At 38.5% G+C, this 15,420-nt stretch overlaps 1 protein-coding gene across 2 annotated transcripts; it reads right to left on the bottom strand.

Annotated features, from left to right (window-relative positions):
- Positions 1-11,142: 11,142 nt before the first annotated feature.
- Positions 11,143-14,284, bottom strand: LOC121245939 (probable aldo-keto reductase 2). 2 transcript variants are annotated; one of them, XM_041143867.1, is made up of 5 exons: positions 13,903-14,284; positions 13,609-13,809; positions 12,936-13,108; positions 12,752-12,854; positions 11,143-11,720 (listed from the first exon to the last, which is right to left on the bottom strand). In XM_041143867.1, exons 1-5 carry the CDS (start codon positions 14,119-14,121, stop codon positions 11,382-11,384), a joined length of 1,035 nt encoding a protein of 344 aa, XP_040999801.1. In that variant the 5' UTR covers positions 14,122-14,284; the 3' UTR covers positions 11,143-11,381. The 2 variants fall into 2 exon arrangements, with proteins under 2 accessions (XP_040999801.1, XP_040999802.1); XM_041143868.1 differs by lacking the exon at positions 11,143-11,720 and adding an exon at positions 12,448-12,621 and having other exon boundaries at positions 12,653-12,854; positions 13,903-14,252.
- Between the last annotated feature and the right edge of the window lie 1,136 nt (positions 14,285-15,420).

The following is a 15,420-nucleotide window of genomic DNA, read 5'->3' on the forward strand; positions in this document are numbered from 1 at the left end:
TTATTCTGTTTATTTCGAACATGTGAAATGATCTAAAGCTATTCAGTATTTTGTTTTGATATGATGTGTCATCTGAAAATCTTGGCATGAAGTTCTGATTCTGTATCTTAATGTGATCTGGTTCCGATGATGTTTCGTTTTGTTTCTGTTAAGGCCCTGCCACAGGTATAATGGTGGTTTATAATTCTACTACGGGGTGAAACATGGTATATGGCCCAGCCACGGGTATAATAGTGGTTTATAACCCTGCCACGGGGGTGAAACATGGTATACGACCCAACCACAGGTATAATGGTGGTTTATAACCCTACCACGGGAGTTAAACATGGTATTTGTCCCGATGTGATGCTATGAAATGATATGTAAATAATGTTTCAGTTTGCATATGCCAAAGGATTTTCTTTTTGAGAACAAGTTTATTTTGTTTTTTTTTTTTCTAAAAATTTTGGCTCTAATATTTTGTACTAAGTTTTTGTTTGTGCATTTTGAAAGTAAATATGTTGTTTTTGCATTCTGATCGTAAATGTATTGTTCTGCATATCGAACTTTATAAATACTTATGTTTACATGTTAGTATATGCTCTCTGCTTGCTAAGTTGTTGATAACTCACCCCTTAATCTTCATAATATTTTCAGATGCTATTGATGGTTCAGCTGAGGATCAGTGTTAGAGTTTGTGGATAAGATTAGTTGTGAATAATTATTGGGTATCTCGCGGTATTAGTGCTATTGTTGGATGTTATTTATTTATTAAGTTGATTTCAATGGATTTAAACGGTTTATGGAGACTTTGTCAATTTTATTTTATTCTAGTTGGTTATTTGAGACATGAAGAAAAGTTGATATTTTATTTGGGTTGTTGCATTGAGGATTTGATATGTGAGTATGTATGGTTTATTAATTTGAAGTATTTACGTTTGATTTGAAGTTTTGGAAGTATATATTCTTGGTTTGGAAATATATTAGTATTGTTGGAATTGATTATCAGGTTATATGAGTTAACTCTCCGGACCCTCAGAGTTGGGGGTTACAGTTAACACTCGGTCACTTGCCCAAAGGACGTTATCATTCTTGCTAAAATTCTCTTGAAATGAGCCATTGCATGAGATATTGTGTAGTCGTAAGAATGTTCTTTATTCGATATCCAAGTTACATGAGATTAGCTAGACAAATAATTCTTCAAGTGCTCTGTGTTCCATGGGTGTGGCAGTCTCTTCCCATTCATGTCCTCTAGGGGTATAAGCCTGGCCTGTTGTTTACAACTATGACATATAGTCCTTCCCAACTAGGTCTGAGCTTTCCCTCTTCTTCCCTCGTGGTGGTTGTCTCGACTTCTCTCAGCACGAGGTCTCCAACTTTGAATGCTCAAATATTGACTTTCTTATTGACGTATTGAGAAATTCTTCTCCTATTGCTCTTACTGCTGCCTCTTCTCTCCCTTCCTCTAGTAGGTCAAGGTTTCCTTCCAAGCCTATACCTTTTGATACTTCACAGTAGTGTTGGACCCAATGACTTGATATGCCAATTTCTATTGGTATCACTACCTCACTGTTGAAGGTCACCGTGAATGGGGCTTCTCTCATTGGGGTCCTCACGGTGATCCTGTAGGCCCACAGCACCCCTAGGTGCTCTTCAGCCCACACTCCCTTTTGTTTTGCAAGCTTATTCTTCACTATGCGAAACATGGTCTTGTTCGTTGCCTTTATTTGCCTGTTAGCTTGTGGATGGCCGGGAGACGAGTATTTGACTTTGATTGCCAACACTGTGTACTAATCTTTGTACTGGTCACACTCGAACTACCGTCTATTGCTCTAGACTGGGGACCGTGGTATGCCGTATCGACATACGATGGGTTTCCAGAGAAACTTTATGATGCTACCAATCGTAATTGTTCGCAATGCCTTTGCGGTCACTGTGAGCTTGACGCCTCCTTTTCTTGTGACATGGTTCCTACAATGTCAATTTCCCACTATGCGAAAGGCCATGATTTTACTATTGTGGTTAACTGTTTTGGGGAGCTGTGAGGCACAATTGCGTGGAACTAGAACTTCACACACTTCCTAATATATTCCCCTGCATCTTTTCGTGCATGGGGCTAGCAATATCCTACTCTGATGATTTTCTACGCTAGGGCTCTACCACCTGAGTGTTTCTGCAGACTACCTTGTATATTTCTACCATCACATACTACAGTTCATCCATAGAGATACAACATAGAAGTGGAGCAGAGAAACCTCACCCATATAGTATCTCTTCTATAACGATAAATCTAGCTACCTTAGATTTCACCTTCCTCGCTTCCTTTCGTTCGTCTAGGAGTTCCTCTGTGGTCATGTACCTCGACACATTCTATGCCTATTCTAGCACAACTACTCCTACCACTGATACTTCATTTTCAACAGATGTGGTCTCCAATACCTAGGTCATTATGTCCCATGGAGGGAAAGAGCCCTCCATTCCTAAGGCAAGTCCTGTCAAAAGTGCTGCATACTCTAGCTTCATTGTTGGTAGGGGTGGCAAATCATGTTAACAGGTCGTGTTCATGTCATGTCAAAGCATAAATATTATATCATATGGGTCAACACGAACACGATCTGTTAAGATTAGCGTGTCAAAATCTCAAATCCTAATTCAACCCATTAACCTAACAGGTTGACACGACACGACCCGTTATGAATTAATCAAAAAATGGGTCAACACGACACAAGCCATTTCAATCCGTTTCAACACGTTTTATGTTAATGGGTTGAACTAACCAGATTCAACCCGTTTTATTTTAACCTAATTCACAATATTTTACTTTAAAATTAAAATCACAATATCTTCCAAAAACATAAAACTAACTACTAATAAAAAATCATTACTATTATTCATCTGTTAACATCTAATGAAATTAAAACCAATATGAAAATCCAATATCATTCGAAAAGAAAAGGCCAACTGCAAGTAGAATGGGACAAGATTTATGCAAAGGATGAAACACACAAGTTCACAATGATAGTTAACTTTCGGAAGAAAGATAGAACAGGGTACCGATTAATAAAGACACAATACAAGCAACCAATATCACAAAGACACAATGCAACCAAGTTCCAACCAATATGACAAGGTCCAAACTTATGTCCCAACAATACTAGATACCAAAAATAAAATGCCAACAATACCAAGTATTAAACTTAAGTCCAAACCTACAATAAACAAGACAAACATAAATATATAGCAATAACATTAAAGTTACAATCCAAATAATAATAAACACAACTAAACTTTTGATTGATTTATAGAAGGAATTGAAGCGTCCTCCTTGGTCTTGTTGATATCCCACTCCATAACATCTTCAATTAGCTTCTTCAACTCCAAGTCAATCAAATCATCATTCTCGCCTGCTGCCTCAGACATTTGACATAACAAAATAAAGTATTCACTGAAATGAACCTATAAGAACACGAACAACTTATCACAACACAAGACAAACAATTATTCAAGCAAATGCACGCTTGCCTCTGCTTTGGCTTATTCATACAAAGTAACGTCATATTAAGTTGTTAATAATCACTACAGAAGCAATTATCTAATTTTTTTAAGCAATTACATATTTTTTTTAATAAAAAATTAAAAAATCACATAACAAATATTAAATTGATCTACAATCCTTAAAAGCATATGCAAAGAAAGCATTTGCACTCTACAATCGTTTGTCAAATGCACTCTACAATTTTTAGCAGCTTGATTGATAAGTAATCAATTAGAATCAAAACTGATCACTCGAGAAACTATAATAGCGAAGAGAAATCAAGATCTATAAGCAGCAATTACATATATTAAATTGAAGTACCCACAAAGTAAAAAACCAAAAGGGACCGAAAACCTCCTCAACCAATCGAGATCTTTATCATCAAACAAAGAGTGAAAATGAAAAGTTTACAAAGAAAAATCAAGGAAAAAGAGAAGAAATGTAGAACTAGAACTTGGTTGAGCGGCGCCGTGAGATAGGGTTAAGGAGAAGAGAAGAAGTAAGAGATGGCCTAAGACGCCGTCGTGAGACAAGGTTGAGACTTGAGAGACACAATCGAGAGTCGAGACTGAGGGTGAGAGTCTGAGATGAGACACCGACGACTGAGGGCTGAGCGGCGACTCTTCGACACCCGAGGGAGGTGGGTGGCTCAGGTGGGTACCATACTACGTGGGTCACTGGGTTAGGGTTTTTTGGATATAAGAATCGAGAGAAGGGGGCAACATGAGGGAAGACTAGAGTAAAGAGGGGAGTGACTGTGTGCACGGGCGTGGGTTAGGAACTTAGGGTCTTTTAGATTTTACTTTTAGGCATAAGAGTATAATTGTAATTTTAACTTTCTTAACGGATCATAACGGGTTGACCCATTAAGCAATCGTATCTTAACGGGTCAACCCGTTTTGACCCAAACCTATTAAGACTAAATCCAAATCCGCTATTATTGTGTCGTGTTCGTGTTGGGTTAACGGATTGTGTCACATATTGTCACTCCTAATTGTTGGCCATCTCGAACGCTAGTTTTACAGCGTAATGAATTTCCTCACCTCTTTTGATTACAAGCTAGAGGCCTACTCCCCCGCCACTGAACAGGAGGGTCCATCGACAGACACTTGCCAAGGAGTAACCTTCGGAGCCAACTACAGCTCCTCTGGGAAATTAGTAAACGCGGCAACAAAGTCTGCTAAGATTTGTTCCTTATGGTCGAACTCATGGTCAAACTCACTAAGCTCAATTGACTAGTTAACCAATCGACCCAATGTTTCAAGCCTATGTAGGACTTTCTTTATAGGGGCTTCTGTTAGCACACTCATGGCATAGGCCTAGAAGTAGGCCTTAATCGGTGTGCTGCCACCATCAAAGTGAACGCCACCTACTTTGTTTGCTAGTAGCGTGTTTCCACTCCTCTTGAGGCCCGACTCATGTAATAGATTTGCCTTTGCTTCCTTTCTTTTTCCCTAACTAGTACGGTGATTACAACCTCTGGCATAACTAACAATTACAAATACAAGTTCTCCCCCTATTTGGTTAGACTCAAGAAGAGAGGGTTGGACATGTATGCCTTCAACTGCTAGAAGGCCTTGTCACATTTGCCATCCCAATTTTGGGTCTTCTGTAGCACCCGGAAGAATGACAAGCATTTGTCTGTTTATCTCGACACGAACTTGTTCAATGGTACTATTTTGCCAACCAGCTTTTGTACTTTGTTCAAGCTCTGGGGGGGCTTCATCTCTTTTATTACCTTGATATTTTTTGGGTGGTTACGATTGCTCACTCCAACTCCATGAAGCCTAAGAACTTACCTAATCCCACACCAAAGGCACATTTGGCCGAATTGAGCTCCATCTTATATTTTCACAACATGGTGAAAGCTTTCTGCAGGTTTGCTGCATGGTGGTCTGCTTCTTTCCTCTTAACCAATAGGTCATCTACGTAGACTTCCATATTGTGTCTAATCTACTCTTTGAACATGCGGTTCACTAGCTTCTGATACGTCTCTCCTGCATTTTTAAGGCTAGACGACATTACTTGATAGCACTATAGGCCCTTGTCCATTATGAAAGACATTTTTTCTTGGCTGTATTTTCACATCCATATCTGGTTATAGCCTAAAAAAGGCATTCGTAAAACTCAACATCCAGTGGCCTACTGTTGAGTCAACTATTAGGTCGATCCATTGCAGGAGGAAATTATCTTTTGGACGTGCCTTGTTCAAATTGATGAAATCTACACACACCCGCCACTTTCCATATGCCTTCTTTACTAACATGACATTGTAGAGCCATTTCGGATAACGAGCCTCTGAGATAAATCTTACATCTAAGAGGCATTCCACCTCTTGCACGATTGTTGCATACTTCTTCCACTAAAAATTCTCCTCCACTACACTAATTTCTTGGCCTTCGGATCAACGTAGGGGCAATGTTCTATCACCTCTGCATCTATGCCAAACATTTCCTCATGACTCCATGTGAATACGTCTCTATGCTCGATAAGGAGTTGTTTCAACTGTTTCTTGAGTTCCGACTTCAAATATGCCCTATCCTAGCTGTTACATTTGGCCAGTCTAGATACATAGCTGCTAACTCCAAGGGCTCAACAGTCTCTCCTTGTTTCATACTCCCCTCGTCTCAAGTCTCTATCGCTTGCTCAATAAGCTTTAGTTGTAACGCCCTGTCCCCGAGGGTCCGGAGAGTTAACTCATATAACCTGATAATCAACAAATTTATAGACTCCAAAATATAACGTCATCAGAATACTACAAAGTCTCTTAATAAAATCCGCCACTTCTCAAAAATCTTCTATGAGTAATCCACTATGCTTAAAAATCATCTCACCGATACTCCATAATCCTGATCCTTAGCTGGTCTATTCAAAAATCATCTGAAAAATGAATGAAGATAAGAGGTGAGTTATCAACAACTCAGTAAGCAGAGGACATATACTACCGTGTGAACATGAGCATTTTCACAGAGTTCGGAATGTAGAAACAAAACATTTCAGTATCAATATGCAAATCTTAAACAAATACGTTTTATCAGAAAATCAGAGCGACTTCTCAAATATTTCATATTCAGAAACCAACTTTTCATGTTCAAAGACTCCTTTGGCACAACATGACTGAACAACTTCGTCTTATCATATCATATCAGAACAGAGACCATGTTTAACCCCCGTGGTAGGGTTGTGCATCCTGCGGAAAGACAAGCAGAACATAAATCACCATGTTATCAAAGCGATTGCACTCAGAACAGAAAACCACTATTATATCCCGTGGCGGGCCAGAGATCACTATTATTTCTCGTGACAGGGCCAGAGGTCACTATTATATCCCGTGGCGGGCCCGAGGTCACTATTATTTCCCATGACAGGGCCAGAGGTCACTATTATATCCCGTGACAGGGCCACATATCAGAGCAAAACAGAATCAGAATCACCATATCAGAGTCAGAATCGGAGTCAGAAAGTCATGCCAAAGGTTTTTCAGATGCCACATCATAACAGAGTACAAAACAGAACAGAATCAGATCACAAAACATACTTTATGCACAAAATTTCATATTCGCTCTCTTTTTCAAAGTTCAAAAATAGAATATCAGAAATAAGCTCATGTCTACACCAGTCATGACAGAAAATACTTTCTTCTTAAACAGAATCTTATGACTAATGCAGAACAAATATCTGAGGTTGTTTTCAGATTTCTTTTCATAACCAAACATGCACATTTTCCAAGAAGGACCTTAGTTCATTTTATTTTAATTCAAAGTCAAGCATAGGAACCCCGCTTACCTGGACTTCTTAGCTTCTCAGAACTTTCCTCACAAATACCGAACAAATATTAATCGTGACCTATAAAATAATCACGTAACTTCCATAAATTTCCAATCAACCATGTATTTCGATATTAAAACTTAAAAATGCTAAAATAACCTATTTTAAGAACCTCAAAACCTAAAATTCTCATAATACCTAAAATACCAACATTTTCTAATACCAACAATATTCACTTAATCAAAATCGTACTGGAGAAGAAAATTTATCGAAAAAGTATTATGATACTTATAGAACTCAATAAAAATTAATATTCAAAATATCTAAAATACCAACAATATTTTATAAATAAAAAGAATACATTGATTACTAAACTTTTTCTAAAATAATTCATGAAAAACTCACCTCTTATGAAAAATAGATTTACTTACTTTAACTAACAATATTATCAAAATACAATATAATATTTATTAAAACTTAAAACAAAATCCTAATTAAATATAAACTCAACACACAAAAATTTCTTCTCAGCCGAAACTCAAACCGTGAACTTTCCTAATATATATTAGGTTAAAACTAGTAAGTGCCCAAGTTAAAACTTTACTTATAAATATACATACACACACACATATATATATATATATATAAATATATATATATAAGCACCCTATACGTAAAACAGACGATAAACAAACAATAGAATAAACGAAAAACATGCAGCGGCGGCAGGGACTCACCGAGATGGTGAAGTGCGACGGCGCAGCGTGCAACGGGAGGTGGTGCACTCGATGGCTATGCACTGGACGAGAAAGAGAGAGAGAGAGATGCACAGTGAGAGAGAGCTTACGAGAGAGCAAACCAACGTGAGAGACAGAAAACAGAGAGGGAGATACCGTGCGGCGGGGCGGCAAGAGGCAGACCTGGGGTGACGGAAAACTTCGCCGGCGGTTTTTGGAGCCGCAACGTGAAGAAGCTCACAGTGGTTAAAGGTTGCAATGGCTAACGGTAGGAGGAGAACCATCCTCGGTTTCGGGAGTGAAAAACAGAGGCTGCGGGATGGCTATCGAAGGCTATGGGTTCACGGCTGGGTCACGATGGCGGCGTTGAGGAGGAGCATGCGGTGACTTGACTTCCTTGGGAGGCTGCGGTTTTCCAGGAGACGGTTGGATAAAACCGTGAAGATGCAGGATGGGTTTTGGCCGTGCGCAGGCGAGTCTCTTGCCGTGCGATCCGCTTGCTCAGCGTCTCACGTGGTGCAATGGTTCCCGCGGTTGCTGACCTCCCTGTATGAGCCGGACGCTCTCACAGTAACGGCATGCTGCTGTGGCTGAGGCCGAGACGGACACGATGGCGCACAGAGAGGCGTTGAGCCTGGGTGAAGGACGCTAACGGTGGCGTCGGTTTTACGTGCGTGGAGATGGAAGTTGACGTCGAACTAGGAGGGGCTGCACGATGGTGAACTCTGGAGGCTAGTGGCAGCGACGGCACAGGGTAGTTTCGAAGGTCTAGGGTGTAAGTGTGAAAAATATATGGGTGCTAAAAAAACCCTAGAGAAAGAAAAGAGATAGACGTGCACCGTGTAGTGCCGTGCGTGGGAGAAAAAAAAAACATAAAAGAAAAAGAAAAAGAAAAAAAAAATAAAAAAATAACAATTAAAGTCCAATAATAAAATTATTCATTAAAGCAAAACGCAAATTTAAAAACAAACATTAAATAATAACACCAAAGCACACCCAAATAAATTTCACAACTTAAAAATTATAAAATAAATCCAACGAGAAAAATTCGATAAATTTTTAAAACAAGAACAATAATATTTAAATTAATTATATAAAAAAATCTTCCACATAAAATAAATAAATACGCTAAAAAAATACGGGGTATTACACTAGTGGTGGAGGGATTTCTTCTTCGGCCATGAATGGGCTTTAACTACCAAAATGTTTGTCATTGTCATAGTTGTGCGGGACCTTGCTCCCATTGTGACGAGTAATGTGATGGCACCTACTAGTTGCACTATCTCTCCTAAAAATCCCTTCAATGGTGCAGGGTTCGGGCATAATCTATTCTACTCAATGCCCATCTTCAGAATTGCGTATCAAAATATGATATCGACTGAACTTCTATTGTCGATTAAGATCCTGCAGGTAGTATAGTTCATGACAAGTAGAGTCACTACCAATGCATCATCATGAGCGTACAACACACCCTCGTAGTCTTCATGGCCAAAGATTATAGTAGTAGTCTTTACGGTTTTAGTTTTCTTCCATCCTGTGTTGACAGCAAACACTTCTTCGTACCTTGCCCTCGTGGCGTGAGCGTTTCTCTCCCAAGATGACGCTTTGCCCTCAGCAAACCCTCCTACTGTGGTTCTAATTTCGCCGAGTGGTTGATTCAATCTAGCAAGGCGGCGGCAGTGGTTGATTCGGTCTGACAGTTGGTGTTAAAGGCTAGGTTATAAATTCAGCAGACTTTAGTATACGAGTTAATTAAATATGAGGTTTTAGGTTCTACAGACTTTAAGAAATGATCTTGGTAGGATTTAAAGTTTAGATTCTGTAGACTTAATAAATAACTTTGATGAGATTAGGGCTTGTTTGAAAAAAGTTTATATCCCAAAATTCTCATCTCATCCCATCTTTTTTCCAAACATCACTCAAACACAAATACTTTCAAACTAATCATTACAATTTTTTCAAACTTTTAAACAAAATATAAAAAATAATTCAACTTTTTTAAATTTTTGAACAAAAATAATATTATAAATAATATCATTTATTTATGAGAAATGATAATTGCAATCGTGACAGTGCAAGCGCGATGCAATCACTTTAAAAAAATGAATAAATAAAAGACCTACATAAAAAAAAAAATTAATTTTTTAATAATAGACTTCACACTTTTTTAAAGCGATTACACGATACTTACGCACTCTATGACTATATATGACATTAGTCTTTATTTATTTGGTTGGAATAGTTTTGAACCTTTTGAGCTCGTTTTTAATTTAAATGGGATGTGTGGACTTTCAATTAGACACGGACACCTTGGACAAAGTATGAGATAGAATAAAAAATTTCAACTTTCTTTACTACGAATGTTTTAATTATGGCTACTCTTGAAATTCGCTCTAACCGATTTCAATACTCTTCCCAACAATTCAAACTTCCTTACATTCGCACGCATTACATTTCTCGAGAAGATCCTTCCCTGAATTGTTTGCAAAATGGTCCGCATGGCATGACTTAGCTTATTATACAGTTATGGTCCATTTCTTTTCAAAGTTTCGATGTCCATTTTTTTAAAAAAAATAAAAAAAATTTATTTTAGGAATAAGTTAGTCTGCATACAATTTTTAAATTGGCACTGCTCATATAAACTCATACAATTATATTTAAAAAAAAATTAAAATTACAATAATATTATTTTTAAAATAATTTTTTTCTCCTGTTATCTTCGTTCATCAATGAGATTGCACAAGCAGTCTTTCACACAGGACTGCAAATAAAATTTCTGTTCTAGGAATTAACACCATTTTGTAAACCTTTTTAGAGTGGGACTATGAGGAAAAAAAGGAAACCTTTTACTTTGTATTGAAGCTCCGGGAGTCGGACTTTTGGTCCGTTCTCTGCTTCGTTAATTGGCTACTCAACTTTCAACCTTCGACTTTTATCGGCTCCCTCTCCTTCTCTCTTTCATATTTTCCTGAGGATTTATTTGGCCTTTGATAACAATTGTGATTTGGGACGTGGTTGAAGTAGCATAGCTTAGAAGAACATTCCTTGATAGGAAAATCACAAGGCATGTTCGAACTCACCAACTGCAACATGCTGTATCATGATCTATGGGGCAAATTATGCTTGCTTCCAAAAGGTAAATCATACCGAACAAGTCTATGATACCGGCATGTTTTACACTATAATGACAAGAGTTCACATTTGCATACAGGGATCCGGTTAAGGAACCAATTATTTGTTCTGATCTTCCTGAAATCAGATATGAAAGCATTCAAACAGAATATACATAAACTCAGCAATCAAGAACTCAACACAGCTCAATGACAGCATTGACAAAGTCCAGATTCAACGGAAAAAAGAGCTTAGACAGCCTTCCATGAAGAAAATGGTGGAGTTTCAGAATTCTTCCAGGTTGCAAAGTCGTTCATATATCTTTCACCCTTAATAGCATCGTCCGAAGCAAATGATTCGAGTTCCGCCATTTCTTCTGGTGTTAGTTTCACAGACAGAGCTCCAATATTCTGCTTGAAATTTTCAATTTTTGTGGTTCCAGGTATGGGGCACACGTCCTTCCCTTGGTGATGAACCCAGGCCAGTGCTAGCTGTGATGGGGTGCATCCCTTCCTTGTTGCCATTTCATTAACACGCTCAAATATGGTTTTGTTATGCTCCAGATTTTCAGGTTGAAACCTTGGTAAAACCTGCATCAGTGCATGCATATGTCAGCATTAAGCCTGTATGATTCATAAAGGAAATGGGAACATAAGCCCAAAAAAGAAAAAAAAACAGAACATATTCTTCAACATAATTCTGTAGTACATAACCGTCCACAACTGCCATGCCCTGCCTCAATTTTCAAGACACTGAAAGATCCAGGAGAAGTAATAGGAAAACTCAAGGCCTCAAAATTTTCTGAGGGTCATTGATAATCATCAGAACAACCAGATCGTTATTCAGCCCTCAAATAAAGAGATGTCTACCCAACCAAATTTCGATCCTCCCCAAGGGCAATCAATGAAGTTAAAAAGACAATCTCAGTAGAACAATTGTATTGTGATTACAAGCACTGTTTTGATAATTCATCGTCCTGCTCCATAGACGAAGGCAGGCTCAAGTTGATTTTAAGTCTGGAATTACATGCTTGCTTCATTAAGGTTGTTTCAGTAGGATGCGTCATTGATGTATTTGAGTATGTTAAGTTGATTGATGCAAGTAACCAACATCTTTCTTGAAGTGCAGCCTCCAAAAAGGAGAAATGTACCTCAAGGATGCCTTATTTAGGTTAATAGTAAACAATTAGTCAAGTCTCTTGGGAGTGACAACAAATAAGCAGCAAAGAATTTTTGTTTGATAAGCAAAGTAGCAGCAAAGAAATAGTTCAAAACCATCAAACAAAATTAGTTTCCTGTAAATCAAAAGGAAGTGATGGAAAATCAACGTCTGGTGATTATTTTATTTGACCATCAGAGTTACAGGGAGGTGAAAACCTTTAAATAAAGGAATTAAACATTCTGATTGACTATATGAGAAATTGGCGAGGTGGGCTAGCCAAATAGAACTACAATGAACATTTACATCAACACTGTAGATTTCACCATTTGTTTAGAAAAATGAAGACCATTTGGATATGCATGAGTGACCTTTGATGTTAATGTTGATTACTGTATGTGTTGATTAAACAAAACAGGGAAACTGATCTTTGAAACAAAACATTTGTGGTAGATCTACAAACCTTTCGGAAGTCATCGTTAGACAAATCTTCAACAAGCTTGGACCCTGAGGAAAAGAAACCTCGTCCCAGAGGACTATATGCAACAATTCCAATGCCCAGTTCCCTGAAAAATTCGGAGGACAAATTTAAAATACAGGTTCTAATTATTCTAAAACTTGAAAAGCAATTGTAAATGATGCCTCACCTGCAAGTAGGAATTATTTCCTCCTCAACATCTCTAGACCACAAAGACCACTCTAGCTGCACAGCTGTTATTGGATGAACAGCATGTGCTCTTCTGATGGTTGATGCAGAGGCCTCGGATAGACCTATGTACTTGATTTTACCCTCTTCTACTAATTTCTTGAGTTCTCCAATCTTATTGAATATAGAAGAAAAGAATTAGCAGCGCTTGTGATAAAATGGGTAACCGGACAGGAACGGTAGGTTTGCATGTAATCAGGAACAATGGTTACTTGGTCTTGTAGAATTTATCCGGGGTGTAAAAGTGACTTCTACCATGTTCAATCAAACGCCACTATGTCATAATCCTATCCATTCTACAACTATCTAATTAAACCCCACTGCGTTAATTTTTCAAATAGAAAATTATAAAATCTCAATAACACTAATGTTAATTATTTTTAAGAACTTTTTGCAATTATTCTGACAGCCATCCCGAGAGATCGCTGGACTTCGACCGGATTCGGAAATCGGAAAACTCTGGTGGCCGGCAGCCGAAATCCGGTCGACAGCAGCCACTATTGGATGAGCGTATTTCAATTATAACGTAAAAGCTCCTTTTAGACTGTATCTTGATTTTAGATTTTTACAAGAGGATAACATAGAAATTTAAGGAGATCGAAAAAGGGACGAACCGTGACTTCAATGGGAACGCGGGTATCGATGCGATGCTGGTAGTAGAGATCGATGCAATCGATGTCGAGGCGCTTCAAGCTGCCCTCACAGGCTGCTCTCACATACGCCGGATCGCCGCGGATCTCCCTCTTCTCATTGGAATAGCTAATACCGAACTTTGTAGCCAATTCCACTTTCTCTCTAACGCCTCCCTTCAGAGCCTGCCAGGCAAGCCACACCCAACACATGTACAAGATAAGAAAAGGGATTTGCGCGGACGGACCTAGCTAGCTTAGTTTAAAAGGCATCAGTACCTTGCCGAGGAGGATTTCGTTTGTGAAAGGGCCATAGATGTCGGAGGTGTCGAGGAAGGTAACGCCGGCAGTGAGGACGGCATGGTGGATGAGAGCAATCATGTCTTCTTCGGGCTTGGGAGGGCCATAGAATGCGGACATGCCCATGCAGCCCAAACCCTGCGCCGACACCTCGAGACCCTGAGAACCCAGCTTTATCCTACCAACTCTTTGCGCCATTTTCGATCGGTGTGAGAAGTGAGTGAGGCAGTCGACCAACACAGTTTATATATAAGATGGAGGCGAAGCCGGGATGTGATCGTGAGGGCCAGAGGGGTCAGTGAGAAGGACACCAAACAAAGTAATCAAAGTTTGCAAACGTAAGAGCCTACGTTACGAACTTTGGATACGTATTATTTATAAAATCACCCCTTAATATATTAATTTCGTAAAAACACAGTCATCGAATGTGGTCTCAGTTCCATGCTTTTTCATTTTTGGGCGTTGAAATTGAATATCCCCCTTTTTCATTGGGACAGGGCGGCCCGGTATAAAATAAAGCAATTGAATTTAAAGATGATGCATTTTTATCAAAGTTTTGAATTATGTTTGGGTGTTCGGGTTGAGCCAAACATTATGTTTTGGTACAGTTATGTTTCAGGATAGTTGGATAAATTATATATATAAAAAAAATTATAATTCCGTTTGGATAATGAGTTGAGAAAAGATGAATTGAGATGAAAACTGAATAAAATTTTATTAGAATACGACTTTTTAATATTATTATTATTTTAAAATTTGAAAAAGTTGAATTGTCTATTATATTTTGTGTGAAAATTTAAAAAAATTGTAATGATGAAATAAAATGAAACGAAACACTTATTGTATCCAAGCTAGACCTCTATTTCTAACTAATATCAATACATGTAATCTTAAAAACATACAAATCTTATAAATTATGTTTTCATTTCAACGACCTTTCTTTATCTCTAATCTTTTCCCTATCAAGACTTGTTGCCATGGCTCAACACGGTTCTTCTCATACTCCCAATCAAGCTCCTTCCCAAACCCTACCTAGGGTTTCTTCCTCCTCCCTGCCAAAGTCCTCTTCTGGAAAAATCATTCTTTTCTTTGAAGGCTTTACTGCATTCATCCCTCACCGCCAGGGATTTAACGAGACTGAGGGTTTTCTAACACATTCCATATTCCGTGGTCCTTGACCTCCCCTTTATGGGTGTGGTTGATGAGGAGGGTTTTGCACGGAGTCACATTGCCCGTTTGTGCCCACCTCCCTTTCTGTCGCCTTATGCGCGATGTTCTCGACTTGTTGGGATTAGCTCCTACTCAACTTCATTCACATGCTTGGCGGGTGCTTCTGTGTTCTTGCATAGTATTCCGTATGGTTCTTGAACCTCTTCATGAGGAGTATCTCGACTTAACCGATCGTGAATTATTGTCTTTCTATTATGTTAAAGGCTTGCAAGGTAACATCTACTACTTTTGCCTTCGTTCTCAGCGTTTGGCGTGATTTAAGAGTCT

This window comes from Juglans microcarpa x Juglans regia, chromosome 1S (assembly GCF_004785595.1).
Source record: "Juglans microcarpa x Juglans regia isolate MS1-56 chromosome 1S, Jm3101_v1.0, whole genome shotgun sequence".
Classification (NCBI taxonomy): Eukaryota; Viridiplantae; Streptophyta; class Magnoliopsida; order Fagales; family Juglandaceae; genus Juglans; species Juglans microcarpa x Juglans regia.

What these genes read in the sequence shown, in the direction of transcription:
- LOC121245939 (XM_041143867.1), bottom strand. Translation starts at nt 14,121, where the DNA reads ATGGCGCAAAGAGTTGGTAGGATAAAGCTGGGTTCTCAGGGTCTCGAG. An exon ending in ACGAAATCCTCCTCGGCAAG is followed by an intron (nt 13,810 to 13,902) that starts GTACTGATGCCT and finishes CTTGCCTGGCAG; the next exon opens with GCTCTGAAGGGAGGCGTTAG. An exon ending in GCGTTCCCATTGAAGTCACG is followed by an intron (nt 13,109 to 13,608) that starts GTTCGTCCCTTT and finishes ATATTCAATAAG; the next exon opens with ATTGGAGAACTCAAGAAATT.